The following is a 15,882-nucleotide window of genomic DNA, read 5'->3' on the forward strand; positions in this document are numbered from 1 at the left end:
GTTTCTTCTCAACTACAATTCCTGTTGCTGCTGGTGGAAAAATAAATTGCTCAAAGCCAGTCCAGGAAGTGTGTCCTTACCTTATACACAACACAGCGCAGAATCAGACCCAGTACAAAATTGGTGCCGTGACCCTTCGACTGGTCTGCTGGAGCTGACCACCCTCGTTGCTGCGGTGCGAGTCATAAAAGGATTCAGTGACTCATTGACTGTCCAGCTGGAACCAACTACCTCTGCTGCTGCAGTGTCTGCAACTAAATGGACGCCGGCGTTGTTGACGAGAGCTAAACAATGCTGTGTTCTGACTCCTCAACGGGCTGGCACGAACTGTCCTTGGCTATTTCTGTACTACGGTGTCTTCGTCCCTGTTCTTGCTGTTTGAAGAGACTTTATCCTTTTCAGTTGATCAAAGAGACTAATCATTCATTCAGCTTGCATTTATGTCAAAAAAAGGCATTGTATAGTATGTTGAAAAAATAAGGAAGTCATAGTCTAGTGTGTTAAAAAAACTCATAGTATAGTATGTCGAAAAAGTTACTTTTTCGACATACTATACTATGCTATACTATATACAACTTGTCTGGTCTCCCATTTTTGTTGTAGTCTTTGAGCCGGATTGTAGTCATGAATGAGTCTGAATAATGTCCGAAAACAGAATTCTGAAAAATGTAAAAAAAATAAGTCTGAAAATGTCATAAAAGTGTCTAAAAACAAAAGTCTGAAAAATGTCCGAAAACCAAAGTCTGTAAAAAAGTCTGACAAAAAGTCTGAAAGAAATGTCTGTAAAATGTCCAAACAAATAGTCAGAAAAAATCTTCAAAAACGAAAACCTGAAAAATATCTGAAAACCGACGTTTCGAAAAATTCTTAAAAAAGTCTGAAAAATGTCCGAAAAAAAATCTGAAAAATGTCAGACAAAAAATTCTGAAAAATGTCCGATAAAGAAATTTGAAAAATTTCCGAATTTTCTTTTTAAAAATGTCTAGAAAGAAATTCTGTAAAAAGTCAGAAAAAATTTCCAAAAACAAAAGTCTGAAAAATGTCTGAAAAAAAGGTTATGGAAAAATGTCCGAACGAAAAGTCAGCAAAACTTCCAAAAACAAAAGTTTAAAAGATATCCGAAAAAGGAATCTGAAAAATGTGGACAAAAATTTCTGATAAACGTTAGATAAAATTTCTGATTTTTTTTTTTTTAAAATGTCTGAAAAAAAAGTCTGTAAGATTTTTGAAAAAAATTCTAAAAAGTGTCCCAAAAAAAAGATAAAAAAAAAAACCTGATAAAATTTCCAAAAGAAAGTCTGAAAAATGTTTGAAAAAAACAAGTCTGAAAAATGTTTGAAAGAAAAAAAATCTGAAAAGTGTGTGAAAAAATGTCCAGAAAAAAAAGGCTGTAAGATGCCTGAATAATGTTCGAAAACTAAAATCTGAAAAGGGTCCGAAAAAAAGTCTGAAAAATGACAGAAATATGTCTGAAAATGACTGAAAAACAAAAGTTTGATTAATGTCCGAAAAGAGAAGTCAGAAAAATTTCCGAAAAAAAAATGTCCGAACAATAGGTCAGAAAAAATGAAAAAAAACAAAAAGTCTAAAAGATATCCGTAAAAGAAATCTGAAAAATGTAAGACAAAAAATTCTGAAAAATGTTCGAAAAAAAGTCTGTAAGATGTCTGAAAAATGTCTGAAAAAAAAGTCTGGAAAATGTATGAAAAAAACTTATGAAAAAATGTCCCGAAAAAAAGTCTGTAAGATGTCTGAAAAATGTTTGTAAGAAAAGTCTTAAAAAATGACTGAAAAATGTCTGAACAAATTTCCGAAAAGAAGTTTGAAAAATGTATGGAAAAAAAGTCTGAAAAATGTCCGGAAAAAAAAAATCTTAAACATTTTCGAAAAAAAAATCTGACAAAGTTCTGTAAAATGTCTGAAAAAAAGTCCAAAGACAAGGGTCTGAAAAATGTCCAAACATAAAAATCAGGAAAATGTATGAAAAAAATGTATGAAAAATGTTTGAAAAGAAGTCTGAAAAATGTATTAAAAAAAATATGAAAAAATGTCCGGAAAATAAGTATGAAAAATTCATGAAAAAAAAGTATGAATAAATGTCCAAAAGAAAATCTGAAAAATGTTCTAAAAAAAAGGTCTGCAAGATTTATGAAAACACAGAAAAAGGTCTGCAAGATTTATGAAAACACAGAAAAAAAGTCTGAAAAATTTCAAATATATGTCTGAAAATGACTGAAAAATGTCTGAAAATCTGTCCAAAAACAATTCTGTAAAATGTGAGATAAATGTCCAAAAACAAAAGTTTGAATAATGTCTGAAAACAGAAGTCTGAAAAATGTCCAAAAACAAAAGTCTTGAAAATGTATAAAAAAAATTACTGAAAAAATGTCCCGAAAAAAAAGTCTGTAAGATGAAAAAAAAATGTTTTTGTAAGAAAAATCTAAAAATTACTGAAAAATATCTGAAAAGTCTCTGAAAAGTGTCCGAAAAGAAGTCTGATAGCTCAATGTGATAGCTATCTGGTTGGAATACTGGAGGTTGGAGGTTGGAGGTTTGATCCTTATGTGATACAGTCCGTTTTCTGTTCTAACTTCTAATGACGAAGTCAAATATACAAAGAGAACAGTCTCAAGTACGTGTGGCATTGGTGGCTTGGCTGCTTAGTTCCCGGTTCTGGCTGCAGCAGAGCAGGGTTCGATCCCCATCCTCACATCGATGCCCGGTGCCCGACAGTGGAGTGAGACGAGCGTCTCCTCCCAGGGTTTCGGAGAGATACAACTGGGGGGTTATGCAACAGAAAACCAGAAATTTAACTGAATTTAACTGAATTTAACTGAATTCTATATAATTATACAATAAACCCTAACCCTGACCTGTATAATATAACCCTAAGCCCGACCTGTATAATATATAACCCTAACTCTAACCTCGACCTGTATAAAATATAAAAGTCATAGTATAGCATGTTGAAAAAATAAAAAGTCATAGTATTGAACACTGAATATTTCTAGTATGACAAAAAAATCATAGTATAGTATGTCGACAAATTTCACCAAAAAAAGTCATAGTATGCTCTGTCGAAAAATGTCATGAAAAAAAATCATGGTTTAGCATGTCGAAAAATTTTATGTTAAAAATTAATAGTATAGTATGTAGACAAATTTCATTAAAAAAAAGTCATAGTAAGTCAAAACATTTAATGAGAAAAAATCATATGTTGTATGTCGAAAATTTTCATTAAAAAAAGTCCTATTACATTATGTCGAAAGATTTCATGAAAAAAAGTCATAGTATAGTATGTCAACACATTTATTTAAAAAAGTCATAGAAGAGTATTTAAAAAAAAGTCTTAAAAATATCATTGTCAAAAAAGTCACAGTATAGTATGTTGAAAATAACATAAAAATATCATAGTATAGTATGTTGAAAAACATATATAAAATAGTATTTCGAAAAAAAGTCTTAGCATAGCATGTTGAAAAAATGTCATTGTATGGTATCTCGAAAAAAAGTCATGAAAAAAATAGTATAGTATGTAGAAAAGTCATACAAACATCATAGCTTATTATGTAAAAAATCAAAAAACAAATCATAGTATAGTATGAAAAAAAAAAGTCATAGTATAGTTGCAAAAAAAGTTATTGTATAGTATGTCGAAAAAAAGTCATAGAATACTGTGTCAAAAACTTTCATTAAAAAAAGTCATCGAAGAGTATGTTGGTAAAAGTAATCAAAAAGTCATGGTATAATGTGTCGACATAAGTAATAAAAAGTCATATGTTGTATGTTGTTTTATTTTGTATGTTAAAAAATGTCATAAATAAAGTCATAATATATTGAAAAAAAGTCTTTGTATAGTATGTCCAAAAGTCATAAAAAGTCATACTTAAGTATGTAAAAAAAAACATTGCAGGCTATAGTATGTCCAAAAAAGTCTCAAAAAGTCATAGTATAGTATTTCATTAGAAGTAAAAAAAAAAGTCATAGTATAGTTTGTCATAAAAAAGTAATAAACAGTATGCTATAATAAGTTATAGAAAAGTCATAGTATAGTATGCCATTAAAAGTGAAAAAGAAAACAAAAGTCATAGTATAGTACGGCGCAAAAGTCAGAAAGAATTCATAGTATATATGCCATAAAAATGTGATAAAAAAGTAATTTCTAGCTTACTTGCTCTCTAGCCGTCTAGCACGTATGCTGCAGCTAAAGACCTAGCGTGCAATGAATCAACAAAGCAGGCTCATGCCAGCTAGCTCTATTAATTAAACTTGCATGCTAAGATACTAATGGCATTGGGTGAGGGTAGGCGAGAGTGGGAAGATGAAACATGCCTATACAACACAGGCAAATAAGCCTTTTCTATTCTTTTCGTGTTTCCTTTTTGGTGCTTGTTTCTCTGTCAGGTTGAGATGCTCTGCTTGTAAGTGTTGCCAAACCATGGCTCTTCTAATCCCCACAGTCCTTGCTGGTGTTTTATCAAATATTGTTACACGGCTTTGTTGAATACTCGATTATGATTGGTCAATTAGATTCTACAGTCTGTTATTACTTTATAGCAGACCGCTGTTATGTATACCAGACTGTTGCTATGGACCCAGTTCTGATCTCTGGATCTGGAGGACCATTTTTGTGTCAAATTATTGGTTTCTTTAGTAAGTAGCCGTGTAATAAGCAGGATAATGTACAGCGGGCACCGTGTGTATAGTGTGAAAAATGTGAGCAGGATAGAAAACTGGTACTGTTTTCTGTCCTCGAGGAATTTTTGGTCTCAGTTAACATGAGTGCCTGGGGCAGTTGCATGGAGTTCCTGTCATGTTCAGGCTCTCCTTGCCAAATGTGTAAGTCTGTGTGCTTCTACAGTGACATTGTATGAATGAGCACATTTTTTTCTACATTTTGACTTGAAATGATGTATGGAGAGTGAAAATTGTGGGAATGGGAGCAAGTTAAATATTTGTTGTTTTCAGAAGATTTTAAAGCTCCTCTCCACTCTGTGATGTCACCCACTCTAGATCTGAACATTCCATCCAATACACACAAAGAACGTTGAATATTTAAAAAAGTTTGAATGGGATTTGAAAGTTGAATTACACCCATTTTAAAGTTTGAATGGGGTTTCTAGGTCAACGTATGAATGAGTACATAAGAGTTTAAAATGCATGAAAATATGTCAATTATGAATATTTCTTCTAGTAATGTGAATGAGGAAAATTTCCCAGAATTGAACATTGAATATTTCTGAAATTATGATTATGTCCTAATTGAGCTGACATCTTTGATTGAATTGATTGAATGAAGTTTCTACATTGAAAATGTGGAAGTAGTTAAGTGCTAAAAACAGACTATGGAAGAATAAGGCGCCGTTCACATGCAGCATTTTTTGCACCCTGAAATCCATTGTCAATGACTCGTGGAACGCACACTCAAAAGCGAGCGCAAATGTTCCCAAGCGCCAATTTTTCAGGGTGCGAGATAAAAATGGTTAAGCTTTTGGAACCCTGCAGCACGCAACACGTTGTACGAGGAGGAACAACCTGTTACAGCGAGCATATCTTTACTTTTTTCCCGTAAATATCAGTCTATGATAAATATATGGTTGTATATTTAGTGCAGGGCTACCCACAGCTTTAAGATCTTTCCCACCGACTATTTTACTTGCTTCACCCTTTCCATCTAAGAATGTCAAAACATCTGGTGAGCCAAACTGACACATACAAATCGAGCAGTAAAGCCACTGTGAGGAGTATATGGTGCTGGAAATCCATTTATCTTTGTTTTACTTTCTTTAGTTTAGTCTGTGAGGCTTTTACAGCTAAATTATCGCAAGACTTCATCACAGTCATCGCAGCACCAAGGTTTTGGTTGCTTAGTAATGCAGGTACGACAGAAGCGCAACCTCCCAAGCACCTTGGAAAAAGATGAAAGTGGCACATCTGGCGTTTTCCAAGTGTTTTTAGATGTGGCATGTGAACGGCCCCTGATAAAGATTTTTTGTGTAGAAGAACATAGGTTGTGAGTGCTAGAAGCATTCACAACCTATGTTCGTATAATAATATAGATGATCAACATGGTTTGAGGTGTCTTGCTTTTAGCATTTAATTAATATGTGCGTTTACTTGTTTATGTGAACACATATATATAAAAAAAAAATTGTCCAAGCAGTTATAATTAAGGAACCGTTGCATTTGGTAATGAAACAGCTTGGGCCTGTGTAAACAAGATAAAGAATATGACTACCCTAGAACATCTAAGGAAGTAACCTTAATGAAGCTCTACAATGGAAAGAAACTCAGAGACTGTATCCAATTTTACTAGAAACACCACAAGTGAAAAATTCACCATTAACAGGGAACAAATTAGGTGAATAGAATTAGTTTAAAAGTCCAGGTGGCATTTAGTGAAAGCTCCTCTTCAGCTCTTGAGAGTCTTACACACCAGACATTTATTTATGATTGATTCAAAAGGGTCAGTCAGTCCTGTACTTTGCCAGGGCCACTAAGCCATGTGACAGACTTCACGTCTACTTCATATTAAGTTTTCCGTGTTGCTTATTGACCTTTTCATCTAGCATTTTCCCTCACTGATGTGAGCTGGATCCTTCACAGAAGCTGTCTAGAGCCATTGTTTTGCTGCTTTCTATTCTGCTTCCGGTGGGAAACACTTCAACACTTAACAAACTGCTTGTCTTCGAGGTGACTGCAGAAGGGCTTGGATGTGAAAGGGAACCAGCAGCCTGAGGTGTTGGGTGCAGACACATGTTTCTTGAATGGCTGAATGTAATAAACACATACTAATTGCGGTGTTTGTGTCTTCATTTTGTACTCGTGCTAGATCTATTTTTGTAATAAAAGTTGTCAAAGCATGTCCTGAAAAGCATACAATATACAAACGGTTTCCAGATGACAGGCTAAAGGTTGGCTCTCTTTCAATAGAGTCTGGATGCACATCCACATAGAGCATCATAAAAGCCCGTATCAACATTCATCGTGCCATGTATTGTTATTTAGGCATGCGACTTTGTTTACCATGATTGCGTGTGCCATCATTTCTTCTTGTTTGATGAAAAGTGATTTTCTTAAACACCCTCTCAGGCACTGTGGCCATAGATACCTACCGTTTCTGTCTGTTTGGGTTTTTTTGCTTGTTTTTTTTTGGCATCAAATCAAAGTTCTCACACATTACCGTTTCTGTTGTGAGATGTACATTCATCTTTCCAACCTCAGCCTTTCTCACATCTCTTTTACGCAACCATACACACACACACTCTCCCTTTCACCCAGTCATACACACACAGACACATTTTCAATTTGCCTACCTTCTTGAACACAACGACAAATGAAAGGAGAACCCTTGTCCTTTAACTAGAATATGATGAATACCTTCTCTTCTTCGTGTTGAAAAGATCTTCTCTCCATTTGCCCTTTAAGCCAGCTCAATACGGAACAGTACTTGATTAAATCCCATTAGCACAGTTATTTGGATCAAGGACCTTGATTAAAATGCAGAAATATGATTTTCCTATGTAGTCTTACTCTGAAATCTCTAACTCAATTTGCCTGTTACTAAACAACTAAACGATTAGTGGATTAAAGTATCTACCATAACTCTGTGCAAATTTACTTTCTTTATGTATTAAACTAATAAACACATATGATGCTGTCTTGATAATTATTTGTTTCTATTGCATGTACTTGTTGCTAATTGTTGCATGTTGTCAAATGTAATGTGTGTCATGTATTGTCAGACATAACAAAATATATACCTCTTTATTATGTGTTCAGGTTGTGTTATAGCTCAGGTTTGGTCCCATTATATACTTGTTGCTGCTCTTTACCTACCAAACAGTCTACCATACCATTAATATTTCACACACACGGTTTCCAAGTTGTGTGATCTGTAAAGTTCTGAGAGACTATGATTGAAGGTGATTGACAGGCACAAGAGGACAGGCTCTTATTTTTTGCAGGTATGCTGTAAGTTTAATGGAAACTCTTACCACTAGGCCAAATGAGAGAGCGCAGCATGAAGCAGCCGTAGTCCTAGACATAGTAAATAGTGTTTTTAAGAACCTCGGCTATCTTTTTAATTAATATCTGCCTTGAGGCGACTAGTTAGATACAAACAGAAAAAAGCCTTGGTGCATACCAATGGCCTGCAAATCCAGTATGGGGTAAAATATTCCCTCTGTGGTCAAAGTGAAAATTAATCCTCTTCAAATAATAAATCATTTCATAAATAAGTTATCTTGATGTAGTTGAGTGAGTTCTTTTAGGTACTGAATTTTTGTTCACATAAAGCACTAATATTACTATCCCAGTTGATTTTGAATTTGACTTGAATTTGAAAATCCAAGTGTATTAAGATGGGTCTTGAGACAACTACAAACACAACAGACATGAGTTATCCATCAAGATTATTTTAGTTTGATTTTTTTTTTTTTTTAAGTTTCCTTATATTGAATCTCTTCAGCACGAGGAAAATATCCACTAACCGATTGTAGGAAGTCTTTGTTTAATTAGGATGTGATAGTCCTGAATGATCATTTAGATGACTGTAGTCTGGGAAATTACTAACATTAATCCTTAGACAGATGTATGCCGATTGATGCGTGGAGCATACAACCATATGTACTTCTGCAATTAAACAGTGATGATGGAATAGTTCCCTGAGATAAATGTGATGGTGTATCATTAGCTTCCATGGTCTGTCATTTTGTATTGAAAAACACTGAAAAGGGACATTAATAACCCATTCCAAAGCCCTTATACTTTAAGCACCAGTCGGCTGCAAAAAGTTTGTTCACTATTCTACTTGGGGAACTAAACACCATGAGGGAGGTCACATCCGTCAGTGTATGTTCCACGAGAATCTAACTCCTAATAGCCATTAATTACGAATTAAGCAAACCAGATTTCACTGAGCAAATAGGAAGCATATAGTATATCTCTCTAACCACGGGCCAGTTGAAGAGACTTCAAATTGGCCTCTGAATGCAAATCTAGCTGAAGGGTGGAGTGCAACATCTTATCAGAGAAGCATTAGTACACATAATTTCAAGCACCAATTTATTTGCCTCTGAACAATTAGAAGAAAAAAAAAACACAGCCTGAGCAGTAATCTTTTGTGTGTCGGAAATGTGAACTAATGTAATGAATGAAGAATCATTTGCCCGAAGCAAACATTTTAAGTGTGTGTGTGTGTGCATGCCTGGGTACGAGGTGCATGCATATGTGCATTTAAAACCAAAGAACGCAATTGAAAAAGCCAATTTTTATCTTATCCAAAGTAAGCTGGCACTGTGAAAGTAAACAGTGCAATCCTATTTGGCAAAGCGAAATTGGCCGCGTAGATGATTGAGAGAACAAAAATATCGGGTGCCTGAGGTTATCTCTTGGGAAACAAGAAATTAAATCAAAGCCATGACTAGCCGTTTCCTCAACCAACTCATACAAGGACAAGAGCAAACATTATTAGTAATTGCTTTTTTATTTGATCTTTTCATCTTTTTTTTCAGATAGATCACAATGAACACAGCCTTTAGACAATAGCAGTTGAAATAATCCATACAAATGAATGTCTCTGGTCTTTTCACCAGTTGCCCATTGTAGCGTGGAGCCCTATGCTATCAGTGTGGGCTTGGGGGTGAGGGGACGACACTGACAAACATTGGGTGCTTGTTTTAACTAACCAAAATGACATGTTGTCTCTATGTGTGTGAAGCAGTGGCTGTCTGAGTCTGGGTGCACCTGCATCAGTGTGAGTCAGAGACCAGAGGCGGTAAGCCACATTCAACAAGGCCCTGTCCTAATCACTTGGTAAAACCAACAGTCTCAAGTGGGCAAAAATAACCCACTCTAGATTTGAGTAATGCACTGCCAACAGTGTATGATGCCAACAGTGTGTAATTAGACAATAATGAGAGGCCTTGCATTATGCTCAATCTCCAAGTGTTGACCTCAGCAGCAGCCTCTGCTCTATTTGACAGCAAATAGCCTGAGAGAGGGGCCATGGCTTTAAAGAATACCTTCCATCCACTGGAGCCGGCTCATTTCCTGCCCACAGTTTGCGTATGTGCAGACAGTGGCCAGGCCAGAGGAACACCATTCGAGGGGACAGCACTTTAAATGTGCCTGAAGTGTGACAGTGACTGTTTGTGGCAGCCAGACTGAGCAGAAGACAGAATCCTGGGGTGACCTCCGCACTTTGTTTTAATTAATGCCCAAATAAAAGACAGACCACAGCAATATAGGTTTTGTGTGAGTTGGAGTTGAATCTATAGCACACAGGTAACAGAAATTAAATACGAAGAAAGAAATTGTTTGGTCAAACAATGAGGGGCATGAAAGCGAATCAAGCACACACACACACAGCACACAGAGCAGAGAATGCTTGATACAGCATGAAGACTGAGCACAATGAGATAAAACAGAAAATAAACCATGAAGACAAGTGTGGAAGTGTCACATTTGTCTGGGTAGTGTTTTTCCCTCTCTTCATACCTTTAAGGGGCTATGCATTTAAATTAAAGGCAAGGTGCTGCGTGGATGTGTGTGTGTGTGTGGGTGTGGGTGCGTCCATGCGCACACGTGTAACAGTGTTTTTGTCAAGATCACAGTTGCAGTGCGCACTTTGAACAGCACATTTTAACTGCTTGTGTGATGTGAATGTCAGACTTGCTTGATTTATTCTGATATTTGAGAGAGGTAACAAAAAGAAATCTCATTTAAAAATAACCATAAATATTTTTTCCTCCTCCGTCAAATCTTCCAAGCCTTCTCTAAAAACAGCCTCTGCCATCTCCCAGGAAAAGAGCAAGGGTAAACCGAAGCCAAATACTTTACAGACGAAAGAGAGGAGAAAAGCTAACAGTTGCTTTGCTCCTCAGAGGCGAGAAAGCAAACAGCTGAAGAGGAGAAAAGTAAGCAAATGAATAGTGAAATAAAAAAAAGATGGCAAGTAGGCAAAAGATACAGAAGAATGGCAGAATGACAGGAGAACCTCCAAACATGTATCTCGATTAAGGAAAAAAAAGACGCAAGGACAGAAATACCAAAATACTCAGATGTGACATGTCTGCAGGATATAATGTGTTATATCTGCTGTCAAGATTCCAACTCAGCTCAGAAACACTTAACACACCGGGAGCCATATGAATGCAAGTCACTGTTCCCTCTCATGGCTGCATCTTACATAGATTTGGTGATTGTGGTTGTATTTTCCAAAACACATCTAGTCTAATAGCCTACTGTTCTGCCTATTTTACTGTCAGAGTATAATAGAAAAAGCACCTCCCTTATTTCAGAGAGTGGCCGAAATGTGCCAAAATTTTCAAAAATAAAGGTCTGTATCATTTTTTTTTTTAAGAAAGCCTGAATGTGAAGACACTTGGTTATATAAACCGTGTACCTAAACAGCTAAGACATCAAATCCAAAGTAACTTCAGATAGAATTTCAGATGTCAAGTTTCTCTGCAAAGTATGAGAATTCTAACATGTATCGAGAAGGAGTACATACATAAACAACACAGACTGCTGAAAAAGAACCTCTTTTGGTCCTTTATAGAAAATGCACATTCTGGTGGACCAGGGCTTTATAAGCAGTCACAAGCTCCACAGATACAACAAGCTCTCCGCAGAGACAGTAAGGCAGTTTTATGATCACCAAGGAAACCACTCCACTTTCCATATGGCAGGTTTCTTTTTTGGAAAGAAAGTAAAAACGTAATGAACACAAGAGATACGCATACTAGTTATTGTTAAAGAAAATAGCTGCCTGTAAAAATCTGCTCAGTAAAAATATTCAAACTGTTATCTTGTGGTTGTTGCTTTTTGTTGTTGGTTTGAATTGTATTCTAGATCAGCTGGCTCATTAAGCTTTCAACAGTTATTGTATTTGATCCAGCTGGACCTTCGGGTAAAAAGAGGCGACATCTCAAAAGCACTGAAGCCAGCCTGCAAAGACGCAGAATAGAGAGGAAAAAAAAAAACACCAACAAAAACCCAAACTAAAGCAAACTCACAGAGTTCGACAGCTACTAAGGCAACTTTTGCCAAATACAATATAAGCCCATGTATATTGCAACACAACTATATATTAATTTAATAAAATACACAATATAGCTTTTGTACACATAACAATTTGGCTCAAATGCACAGAAATTGCAGTAAAATCAATAAAAATATGTCAGTTTTTTGATGTAAACACATCTAAATTGGATACATTTACACATATAATGATATTATGTATAGTGATAATGTGAAGGGACATTTTCTTGTTTATTTATATTTTTGGATATTTGTCTTCGAAACAATGGCAGTGTCCTTTGCAGTTCTTTGAGTTAACAACCCCGCACTTGACCTTAACCCGAGGACACTTTTTGCTGAGATTCCTCATTTCTTTTTTTCTTAAAAAATGTATAAATATTTTGTTAATATTTGGACACTATACATGGATTCATACATATAGTCATCTATATTATCATATAGATATCATTTTTTCACAGTTGAGGAAAAATGTCCCTTTTTATACAACTTGTGATTGCCTTAAGGCATAGTCACACACATGATAATTCACTGTACACAAGGGACTGAAAGCTGATGATGTTCATGTATAAGACAATTACACAGATGGCCAGTTGTGTGTAAGCATTAGTGTGTGTGTGTGTGTGTGTGTTTGTAGGGGTATCAGTGCATGTGAGTGTGTAGGCGCAAAGTGTGGTGCACATGTGTAAAATGTGTGTAAAATTGGTGCGTGCAGCTACACCAGTCAGCAACATGAATGTTTAAATAGAGGCGTGAGACAGACACAGCTTACACATGTGGCTACAAATGACAGGTGAAACATGGTTACACTGTTAATAATTCTCCTTCAGCGTAGCAATTAAGCCCCTCCGTCCCCATGTCCATAACCAACGCCTGCGAACACACACCTGATTAACCAAGCTCTTCATGTTCAGATACAGGATCCATCACACGTTAAACACCTATATTAAAGTCAAGAATGATAAGGTCGTTTTGTGTTATTCGGTCTTTCACTGTCCCAAATAGATTAGAATTTGTTTCACTGTTTCCGCATCGATTGTCATGTCTGACCATAAATAGTCCTTTTTCATTCAGTTTTCTATGGCCATCACACATAACAGAAACCCACCTACACACACTTAGATATGTAGGATTTCACGAGAGACCATGAACAACACACTTATGAGCTGGTGGGCACTTAGATAATAGCTTGCGAGGTGCCAGAGGCATAAGCCTCTGCAATTTCCTTAAGAATCCAAAACAAAAAGAGTTTATAAATTCAGCAGAATTCAGATGTTTGTTACCCAGTTCCTTTGTGTTGGTAGAGATCTTAGCACCAAACTGGTGCCAAATGACTGACATAATAAATGTTCCCATTATCCGTCCTGTGTCAGTATTTTTCAACAACAAACAACAGCGAAAAGAGCTCCCATCAGAAGAGCCATTTAACCTTTTTGATTTGTTTTGGTGACAGTTTTGGCATGAGAGTTTTTGGAATAGCATTATATTCCTCTCTCTGCCTCCATACTTCTTTTTGTTGCAGTCCTTCGTGTCACTTCCTGAGTGTGCCAGTGGCCTCACTTCCTCTGCAGTCCTGCAATAGTTTGTCGATGTCTCTCACCACCTGGTCAGCGTCCATTCTGTCGCGGTTCGCGTCGGGCTCCACCTGCTCCAGAACACACTCCATTTCACCTGTTGCCTCTTGGCTGATCCTGGAGCGGGCCTCTGCGAGCACCTTGGCCACTGGGTCTGACGGAGGCAAGGGTGGGTAGACCCCCTGGTCTCTGGTTTGTTTGGTTGGTGACAGGTACTGACCGTCAGGAGGCCCGTAGTGGCCAGAGCAGGTGGCAGGAGGAGGTTTGCCTTCAGCTCCGTCAGCTGGGCTTTTGACTGAAGAGCAGGGAGACATGGTGGAGCAGCCCTTGGTAGGACTGCCAGAGGCTGAGGGTACCTCTTGGAGCAGTGGACTGAGGGCACGTTTCGCCTTCAAGTAGGGCTTGACATTGGCGACCAGGATGGTGTGGTCACGCCTCTCTTTTCCAAATGTACAGAATGTCTTCTTGCCATTGGGGTTGACAGTCTCGTAGGTCTCTGTCTCGGGCACTGTCTCCATCCCCGCTGGCACAAACACATTGTTGCGGTAGTCGACACCCTCTGCCTGGTTTCCTCCAGCGGGGAACTGGGGCATCCAGCAGCGGTCGGAATGACCCAGCACTCGGCACTCCTCGGTGCAATTCACACAGTCCTCATCTGAAGATGGAAAAGAAGGGGAGGGAGGGGATGGATGGAGAAGAAAGTGATATTATGTCAGTAGTGTGCATAGAATAGAGTGAAACCACACAGCGAGAGGGTAATAGAATCATAGTAGCATTATGAAACTGAACTGTACAAAGAGTTGGAGCCCAGAGTTTAGAGAAGTAGAGCCAAACCGAATAAAATTATGTAAAAAGAAAAAGGAAGAGCTAGCTAAGGATGTCCCACTCTAACCACACATGTGAATGCATGTGCATGCAAGCACACATACACACACCTTTCCAAGGGACTGGGGGACACCTGCTAGCATTTTCCAAAGCTCTGATCAAGGGGATGGCAGAGCATACAGAAGGGTTGGGGAGGGAGCGAGAGAAAAACAACAACAGTTGAGGTTTGGCAAAGGCATAGTGGCGTTATCATAAATTCATGTCAGTGGGCTTTGAAGCCCTCCCTAGACAGAGCGCCTGTGCCAAATGGCTTGTGCTTCCTCTCTGTGTGTTTGTGCCTGTTTATTTGCGTGCTCCTTGTTGTTGTTGTTGTGTGTGCGCGCATGTGTGTATAAGTGAGAGTGTGTGTTCCCCCCTTTCATCTCTATTCAGAGGGATGCACACTCTGGCTGATTATGGGAGTGTTCATGCCTGTGTCAAACAGATCCAGAACTTGGTTAAAAAATAATAATAAAATAAAACAAAGAGGAGCCCATTTTTTTCTTCTCTTGGGCGTGAAGTGAAAAATAGAGAAAAGAAATGGAGCATCTGTTGTCCCGTAAATGGAATTTTTCCATTGGCAGGGTGGGATGAAACCAAGAGAAGACAACCGAGAGAGCACAAAAAGACGGGATCCTAACAGTTGGGACATTACGGATGAAATTGGTACAACTAGTTCCTTGTTTCTCATCCTCATCCACACATCAGAGGGTGTATTGCACAGTGAGTGGTCAGTTACAACTAACTGATGGAAGGGTATTAAAACACTGATTGTGTATCATGTTTGTAGCGTGTGCACCTGCTACTCAACACATTTCAGTATGCTGCCTTTACAAAAACCTCCATCAATCGTTCTATTAGTTAAAGAAGTGTAAAACCAACAAGGTACAGGCTGGACAAACGAGAATGGAATAAAACACCAGCATTTAAGACCATTCTCCAGTAAAATCCAAAGGTTGCTTGCACAGGCTTCTGAACAAATGCTGCAGCTCAGGCTCAATTTGCATATTGGTTTTGAGATATGCAATGCATCTCTGCCTGTTTGTGGAGCCAAACACTGCAGACAAATGCCACACTTCCAATTTCTTATAGCAACACTTGCTTGTTTACTAAAATACACTTTTTTGGAACATGAACTGCAACAGAACTGAACCAGCTTTGTTTGTTAAGAGGAATTAGGCAAGTCTATTCAGAGGAGCTTAATTCTGGCATTGTTGATGTTTGTATAGCCCAATGAAAGTGTCACTTGCACAAGTGGCAGACAGCAATATTCGAGCTAAAACATAGTCATAGACTTAGCAATGCCATTAACATAAAACAGCTTGTCCTTTCACCTCCCCTGCTGAATGTTAATGGTTTAAACCTTGATTCCTCACAATGAATCGATGTCCTTGTATATACT

At 37.5% G+C, this 15,882-nt stretch overlaps 1 protein-coding gene across 4 annotated transcripts in view; it reads right to left on the minus strand.

The window, feature by feature from the left end:
• Positions 1–9,466: 9,466 nt before the first annotated feature.
• Positions 9,467–15,882, minus strand: part of pcdh17 (protocadherin 17) — a 62,248-nt gene continuing 55,832 nt past the window's right edge. For all 4 annotated transcript variants that reach the window (XM_037751338.1, XM_037751333.1, XM_037751325.1 and 1 more), the window contains exon 5: positions 9,467–14,271. In XM_037751338.1, the coding sequence (XP_037607266.1) occupies positions 13,574–14,271 (698 nt within the window). In that variant the 3' untranslated portion in view covers positions 9,467–13,573. The remainder of the gene's footprint in view (positions 14,272–15,882) is intronic.

Source organism: Sebastes umbrosus, chromosome 2, assembly GCF_015220745.1.
Source record: "Sebastes umbrosus isolate fSebUmb1 chromosome 2, fSebUmb1.pri, whole genome shotgun sequence".
Taxonomy (NCBI): Eukaryota; Metazoa; Chordata; class Actinopteri; order Perciformes; family Sebastidae; genus Sebastes; species Sebastes umbrosus.